This window comes from Lactuca virosa, chromosome 3, assembly GCF_052849685.1.
Source record: "Lactuca virosa cultivar CGN04683 chromosome 3, Lactuca_virosa_CGN04683_v6, whole genome shotgun sequence".
Taxonomy (NCBI): Eukaryota; Viridiplantae; Streptophyta; class Magnoliopsida; order Asterales; family Asteraceae; genus Lactuca; species Lactuca virosa.
This window is the reverse complement of record NC_136428.1, coordinates 320,864,896-320,873,682: the sequence shown is the minus strand read 5'-3', so window position 1 is coordinate 320,873,682 and position 8,787 is coordinate 320,864,896. Positions and strand designations below refer to the sequence as shown.

The following is an 8,787-nucleotide window of genomic DNA, read 5'->3' as shown; positions in this document are numbered from 1 at the left end:
TGGGAGATGTTCCCAAACCGTAAACTCAAGTTTATGCTCATTTGGACATGTTTTAGGGTTCTAAGATCATCCAAGCAAATTTCAAGGCCATTAGACATGCATTGGAAGGGTTGAGGAGCATCAAAACCCCATGAAAGGGTGTTTACGGTTCTTGAACATTCAAGAACCGTAAACTCATGTTCATGGCCAAAAATTCATGATCTTGTGGTTCTAACTCCATGCATGTAAGGATCTAAGCATTAGAAGAGGTTTGGAAGGGTTTTGGGGCTTCAAAACCCCCATTGAAGGAGTTTACGGTTTTGGGAGGCTCCCCCAAACCGTAAACACGAGTTTATGATGCATTTGAGAGTTTAAGACATGGATTTGCATGCATGTTAGGATAACCAACTAGTTAGGAAAGATCACTTACCAAATTGGAGCTTGAAAGTGAAGATTTCTTGAGAGGATTCGATTTCTAGAGAGAGAGTAGAGAGAGAAAGTTCAAGTATGGGAAAAGCTCAAATGGTGGTCACTCCACCCTTTTGTATGTCTAGAGTTAGTGACCCGGTGGGAATACACCCAATACGGACATTAAACGGAGCTTAATATTTTACCCGGGTAAATAACCATTACCCGTATTAGTCGTAGTCTAGAAATTCTCAAAAGATTATTTAGAGTGTTTTCACTCAAATAAATATTTCGTTTCAACACATAGGAAATTATAATAATAATTCTAAATGAATTATTTAATTTGAAAGTGAACGGAAAAAACCCAAAATAAAATAAATTTTATTAACGGTATGGGTTATGTTAACGGAATATCTTTCGGGTTGTCACAGCAAGCAATGCAGGAGGAGCTCAATGAATTTGAATGAAACAAGGTCTGGAGACTTATTCCCACTCCAGAGGATGCATCTGTTGTTCATCTTAAATGGCTATTTTGCAACAAGATGGATAAGGAAGGTAATGTGATAGGAAATCAGGTGAGACTCGTAGTGAAGGGATAATGTCAGGAAGAAGGCATTGACTATGAAGAAACCTTTGCACCCATTGCAAGGTTAGAATCTGTTCGCATCTTTCTTGCATAAGCAGAACACAAGAACTTTGAAGTCTATCAGATGGACGTCAAGTGTGCATTCCTAAATGGGGAACTCGAAGAAACAGTGTATGTGGAACAACCACCAGGGTAAATAAACGAAAAGTATCCGAACCTGATATTTGCATATTTAGCTATATTTTTATGTTGGATTTTTTTCATTTATTGGCTAATTAATTGCATATTATGGAAAAAAGATACTTAATATTGTACAAATTATATTTTCAGTCCAAAAAAGAAGCTCGGAAGCAAAAGGAAGCAGGAGATATGAACGAAAGCTCGAGAACGAAAGAAAGAAGAAAAAGGCTTAATTCTGAAGCTACTCGGCGAGTAGGGTCATCTACTCAACGAGTAGACACGAAGGTTCGCGAAGCAATACGTAGAGTCCTTGCCGTATACGGATTCCTCAAGGGGGACTCGACGAGTTAGTTGTCTACTCGATGAGTAGCCCCTGTTTTGAGAAAACTATAAATAAACTTCACAAACCCGAATTGAAGACTCTTTGGATTTTTTATGGAAACTCTTGGATATCAAGGAAGCCCTTAGAGCTCTGGAAAACGTTGAAGAACTGTAATCCTTCATTATTAAGACATTAAGGCACTTTAGGTTTAATTTTCCACTTTACCTTTGAATAGAATCATGTTAGGTTTATTTGAATTCGTTTTTAAGCTTTCATACACTGAAATCATGAACTAATTTCGTTAGTGTCTGTTTGGGGAAGACAATTTTGCTCCTATGGTTTAATTTACTCTTTTGATTAATTGTTAGTTGGTGATATTGTTAAATTGAGCTTGTTAAAGACCCTTATGCATTAACCATAACTATTTTCCAGTTAATTGTTAAGTGATTAAGCTGCATGAACATCTCTTAATTGCTTATCTCATATAATTTATGTGAACACAATACTATATGCCTAGGAATAATGAACATGAAATTTGGATTAATTAGAGAATGGGTAAATTAATGTGTGAGCTTGTGTGATACACCATCAACAAGAGGTTAATTGAATCACCAAATTTAAATAGCTAACTACAAGTCTTATTTAACCCGAATAATTAACCTAGGAAATCTATTAGTTTAATCAACTGGCCACTGCTTGAATTGGTATGTTTTCTAAGGATTAGTAATAGCGAATGCGAATCTAATCACCAGAGTCGGTAAGCAATAAAAATTAATATATTATATTATCATAAAAATTAACTGTAGGAGTAAATGAGTTGAACCTAAACAGAAACCCTTTTTGATCATTGAATTTAGTTTGTTTTTACATGTTTTCAGCGTTTAGTTGAGTAGTTAAGTTTTAGTTAAGTTTCTAGTCTTGCAAAACTAGAGAAACCCCTATTTTCTATTACTTTTTTTTAGTTAATTCTAGTTTTTAGTTTAAATTTTCCGTTCCCTGAGTTCGATACCCTACTTATTTAGCTACACCACAATTGATAGGTCCACTGCCTTTGTGTGTCAATTTTATAATTAAAAGTAGGATATAAACTAGTTGAATATACACACATCAAGTTTTTGGCGCCGTTGCCGGGGAACGGTTAAAAAATTAGCACTAATTTCTAGTTTTATCTATCCTTTGTGTGAGATTTATCTTGCACAAAGTTATTTTTAGGTAATTTAGTTATTAGGATTAGTTTTAATAGTTTTCTGTTTTAGAAATTTAATTAGAATTTTTTCCGTTTCTGCCTTGAACTCGCCGAGTGCAGTCGAAGCTACTGGACGAGTCCATCGTTGTTTCACAGTTTTCGTATTTTATTTTATTTTTGTTCTTTTTACGCATTTTTCTTGTTTTGTTTGCAGGAATTACATGACCAGAGGATCTAACACACCCTTGGTTCCTCCATTTGAAGACCCAGAATCCGCTTTAAGGAAAAACAAAGGCAAGGAGGTTGAAAGCTCTAATACACCTAAGAAGTCACCTTTGACGAGCTTGAAGATAGCTTTTGGAAAGAAAAAGAACAAGAAGCCAGGAGAGACCAGCAGTCGAAAGAGCAAAGAAAGCAAGTTAGAGAATATTGAAGATAATCCAAAAGAAGCCGAATTCGAATACGACTACGAAACCGAATACGAAGAAGAAAGCGACTTTGAAGGCGAACTAGCTAATCCCATGGCTAACATCGATGAAGTACCCATGGGAGAATGGAAGAAGAGAATACGTGACGATACCGGCCCGGGACTTGTGCAACCCGTAATTCCCGCGACTGCCACTTTTGAGCTTAAGGGTCACATACTTGCTCAACTCAAGGAGATCCACTTCTACGGAAAAGACCACGAAGATGCCTATAAACACTTGGATGAAGTCAATGATGTAGCTGATTATTTTAATGTTCCAAATGTGCCTCGCGAAACTCAGCTGGTTCGCATGCTTCCAGTTACATTCAAGGGTGCTGCAAAGGATTGGCTCATGTCACTCCCTCCCGGATACATCACTACATGGACCAAGATGAAAGAAGAATTTATTGACCAGTTTTGCCCTCCTTCGAAAATAGCCAAGTTGAAGAAAGCTATTGCCGACTTTGAACAACAAGCTGGAGAGTCCCTTTATGAGGCATGGGAGAGATACAAAAGTCTACTAAGGAACTGCCTACATCATGATCTTAACAGCCAACAAGAAGTCTCCATTTTCTATGATGGAGTCAATGTAACAACAAGGAAACTCCTTGACTCGCAAGGACCCCTCACAAAGAAGGCACCCCCGGTGATCAAAGAACTAATTGAAGAATTCTCTAAGCACTCTAGAGAATACCATAACCAAAGGAATGACTTGACTCGAGGGGCGGTGAATTCCATTACCAATGACATGGCAGCAATGATGGCAAAGTTGGAAAGCATGGATCGAAGAATGACTAAGATGGACCAATCCATCCATGCTATTAGGGTGGGATGTTAAAACTGTAGAGGGCTTCACCTTACAAAGGATTGTGATCTTGATGAGAATGGGAACCGGAAGGTACAAGTGTGCTACTCAAGTGGTGATAGGTTTGATGATAATTGGCGAAAACCAAGGAAAGAATGGTTACCTTATGAAGAGTACAAAAAAACAAGGGAAGAAAAGTATAAGCAAAAATATAGAGGTTTTTACCAAAAGGAGGAACTGGTGCATGAAAAGAAATCAGATTTGGAAGACATGCTTATAAGATTCGTAGCCGCATCCGATAAAAGACACAACGATACCGATGCTACACTTAAAGATCAACAAAATATGTTGAGAGAACACCAACTTATGATGAAGGATCAACAAGCTTTACTTAGGAATCAGCAAGCATCTATTCTCAACATAGAAAAGCATCTGGGGCAACTTGCATAACAAGTGAATGAGAGAAGACCGGGTGGACTTCCAAGTAATACCGAAAGTAACCCGAAAGTAACCCGAAAGGTGCACATATAAACATTGTCACAACTAGGAGTGGGAAGATTATAACCACTCTAACTCCTATTCAGCATGAAGACCCTAAACTGGTGCAAGAGGATAAAGAAGAGCATGCAAAAACAGAGATCCCCGATACGAATCGCCGAGTCGACGGTATGGACTCGACGAGTCCGCAAGCTGAACCGAAAATCCAGCCTCTGGTAAAGCCATATCAGCCTTCACTTCCCTTTCCGGCTCGAGTTAGACAAGAAAAGAATGAAGTAGATTACCAGAAGTTTCTGGAACACACAAAGGCTTTTCAAATCAATATGCCATTCATAGAAGCGGTTGCGTAAATGCCAAAATATGCAAAATTCCTCAAAGAGCTGCTAACCAATAGGAAAACGATGGAAGAAGTAAAGAAGGTGGTCCTAAACGAGAACTGTTCAGCTGCTATGTTGAACAAACTTCCCAAGAAGAAAGGAGATCCGAGAAGTTTAACATTGCCCTGCCAATTTGGAAACTTAGCTACCATTTATGCATTAGCTAATTCAGGGGCAAGTGTAAATCTCATGCCTTACTCGTTTTTCAAAAAGTTAGATCTTCCCGAGCCAAGGCCCATTCGTATGGCAATACACCTAGCAAACAAGATGATTACATTTCCTAGGGGAATTTGTGAAGATCTTTTTATGAAAGTGGACAAGTTCGTGTTCCCCGCGGACTTTATAGTTTTAGACATGGAAGCGGATCCCCAAGTCCCGATCATATTAGGAAGACCTTTTCTTAATACAGCAAGTGCTATCGTCGACATGCGAGATTCTAAACTTACCCTTCGGGTAGGAGACGAATCAATCACTTTCGGAGTTGATCAAGCCATGAAGCATGCAAGGAGTAGTGACGACACGACATTTTCGATTGACATGTTGGAAGAATTGTTGGAAGATTGGAATGAAGATAAACCAAACAAGTCCACCGTCTCATTTGAAGAAGAGTTTGAGGCTGAAAGGGACCTGCTGGAATTAGAAAGACTGCTCGAGGAAGCTGATTAAAACGATCTAATCAGAAGTGCAGAAAGCTCGACTCGTCGAGTAGCCTCGACCGACTCGGCGAGTCCATTTGAAGAACCCCAAACATTCGTGAATATTACACCGGACTCGACGAGTCCCCTTACTGGACTCGACGTGTTCAGCATTCAGAAGACAAAAACTGAGCTCAAGGCACTACCAGATCACTTGGAGTACGCATTTCTTGAAGATGGCCAGCAAAAACCTGTAATTATAGCTGCTGATTTGGCCAAACATGAGAAGGAGAGCCTTGTGGGTGTACTAAAGAAGAGGCAAGGTTCTATAGCATGGAAGATAACTGACATAAAGGGAATTAGTCCGGCCTATTGCTCCCACAAAATCAACTTAGAAGATGGATCAAAAGCTGTAGTACAACACCAAAGAGGACTCAACCCGAACATACAAGAAGTTGTGAAAAAGGAGGTGGTGAAATTACTAGATGCTGGAATCATTTATTCGATCTCCGATAGCCCATGGGTGAGTCCGGTCCAAGTGGTTCCGAAGAAAGGAGGTATGATGGTAGTGGCTAATGAAAACAACGAATTAATTCCAACAAGGACGGTAACCGGGTGGTGCGTTTGCATCGACTATAGGAAGCTAAATGAGGCCACATGCAAGGATCACCTTCCATTGCCTTTTATCGATCAAATGCTTGAGAGGCTTTCCGGTCATCTTTATTATTGTTTTCTCGATGGGTTTTCGGGGTACTTTCAAATTCCAATCGACCCACAAGACCAAGAGAAGACCACTTTTACATGCCCGAGTGGAACATTTGCATATAGACGCATGCCTTTTGGGTTATGCAATGCACCAGCTACTTTCCAAAGGTCCATAATGGCTATCTTTCACGATATGATCGAAACGTTTATGGAGGTTTTTATGGATGACTTCTCGGTTTTTGGGTCCTCTTTTGAAGATTGCTTGTCCAACTTGGATCTAATGCTAGCAAGATGTGAGAAGACCAACCTTGTTCTCAATTTGGAGAAGTTTGATTTTATGGTGAAGGAAGGTATTGTGTTGGGTCACAAGGTCTCAAAGAAGGGGATAGATGTGGATAGAGCAATGGTTGATACGATAGCCAATTTACCACCTCCAACGAATGTCAAGGGGGTAAGAAGCTTTCTAGGCCATGCGGGGTTTTATAGGCACTTCATTAAAGATTTTTCAAAAATTACTAGGCCCTTGACTCAATTACTCTTGAAGGATGCCCCGTTTGAGTTTTCCAAGGAATGTCATGAGGCATTTCATTTGCTAAAGGAAAGATTAACCACTACTCCTATCATGAATGCACCAAATTGGAATCTTCCTTTTGAGCTAATGTGTGATGCTAGTGATTATGCTGTGGGTGCTGTTTTAGGGAAAAGGGTTGATAAACATTTTCAACCAATTTACTACGCAAGCAAGACGTTGAATCCGACTCAAGCGAACTATACTACTACCGAGAAGGAGTTGTTAGCAGTGGTATATGATTTTGACAAGTTCCGGTCATACTTAGTTTTATCCATGACAATCGTTTTTACCGATCACTCTGCGTTGAAGTATCTATTTGCCAAACAATATGCAAAACCTAGATTGATACATTGGGTTCTACTTCTACAAGAGTTTGATATCGAAATACGCGATAAAAAGGGGATGGAAAACGTAGTCGCCGATCACTTATCAAGACTAGAGAACCCACTTTTGTAGAAGTTAGAAGAAGATAAAATTGGGGATGATTTTCCCGATGAGTATATCTTGGTAGTGTTGGATTAGGTGTCTAAGCCCATAACTATTATGGGTATGTATTCGACCCGAGAGTAGCATGGCCCATTTGGGTTGCATATCATCAGGACAATTTGTTAGGATGGACTTTTGAGAGAAGGTTATTTATGGTTTATTAATATATTATAAGTTATAATATATTAATATGAAATCATATGTTTTAATTAGTATTGATCAAGAATTAATTTGGAATTAATTTAGTGATGAAAAGATACTAATTAAATCTATGGAGACTAATTATGATAATTAGTTATATTTATATGTGTTGGGCTTATGATACATGTTGGACCAAGTTTATGTATGGATACATAAAGAGTTGGGCTACATAAACCATGGATCATAAAACCCATGGGTATGGATTTGGGTTATATCCATGACCCTAGAAATCCCACATATAAATAGATACTTCATTGCCCAAAATCGCCACTTTTTATCTTCTTGGAGTTCACGGAGGTTTTTGGTGCATGGAATTCTCTCTCAAGTCTTACCTTTGTCCATGATGTGTTGTGACTTCATTTGAGGCTTCCACACTATTGGGGCTAAGCTCTTTAAGGCCAAATACACCAAGACTTCAAGCTCCATCAAAAGGTATGTTATGCTAACTAGTATTATATTTTTATGTTAAATGGATGCTAGTTGTAAGATTAATACCTTGGAAACCATTTGCATGTATAATTAGTGAAAACATAGATCCAAGGTATTTAGGGTTGTATGTGCACCATAGGATGTTGTAGTATACCAAAACCCAACAGTGGTATCAGAGCCATGGGTTGTTTTCAATTATACTTGATGCAAGTTGCTGAAAAAAAAACTGAAAAAAATCGAATTTTTTGCTGTCTGAACAGGAGACTCGACGAGTCCAGTTTTGGACTCGACGAGTCCATGAACTAATTCATCCAACTCGTCGAGTTGGTTCATGCACTCGACGAGTTGGACCCCCTGACAACATATCTTCGAGTTTTTTTTGGCCTGTTTTGGATTAGAATCATTACCACAAAGTGTTTTTGTTCATAAAATTTGTTTTTTGATACTATGGTAATGTTTATTCTCATCCAAATAAAGGATAATAATCAAAGTTTCAAGTTTTATACATGTTTATATGATGCTTGAAAAATGTTGATTATGAATGTTCATGTTTATGAGTTTGTTTAGATTAATAGAAAAAATTATGAGATAGTTGTTTTCAATCCAAATTAATCTAGAAGTTGGTAATAATATGTGTTTTTGTAACATGTCATCAAGTTACTTGAAAAGTCACATTTATGAATTTTAAAACTCATAAAATTTCCATAAGTTATGAAAAATGAAGACTCACATTTTTAAATGCTTTTAAAGTCTTCCATAACATGTCTACAAGTTATGGAACTTGAAGAGTTTTTCCGTTAAACCACTTTAAAACTCATAAGTTATGGAAACCATAAGTCTTTGAATTGTTCAAAACCTGTCCTCAAGTTTTGGAATTTGTAAAGTCGCCCCCCATATACACTTTAATTCCAAACTCTAGAATTTTAAAAGTTAAAGTTCAAACTTTATGGACT

At 38.1% G+C, this 8,787-nt stretch overlaps 1 protein-coding gene and 1 non-coding gene across 2 annotated transcripts; one reads left to right on the top strand and one right to left on the bottom strand.

Moving 5' to 3' along the window:
- Positions 1-3,566: 3,566 nt before the first annotated feature.
- LOC145167959 (small nucleolar RNA R71) lies at positions 3,567-3,673 on the bottom strand. The gene has a single exon (XR_013741558.1). It is a non-coding gene; the product is annotated as a small nucleolar RNA R71 (small nucleolar RNA).
- Positions 3,674-4,780: 1,107 nt separating this feature from the next.
- Positions 4,781-5,473, top strand: LOC145164732 (uncharacterized). Its single transcript, XM_079083425.1, has one exon. The coding sequence runs from the start codon at positions 4,781-4,783 to the stop codon at positions 5,471-5,473; it is 693 nt and encodes a 230-aa protein (XP_078939551.1).
- Positions 5,474-8,787: the final 3,314 nt, after the last annotated feature.

Bases quoted from the DNA above. Each gene is read 5' to 3' on its own strand.
- LOC145164732 (XM_079083425.1), top strand. From the start codon at position 4,781: ATGCCAAAATATGCAAAATTCCTCAAAGAGCTGCTAACCAATAGGAAA.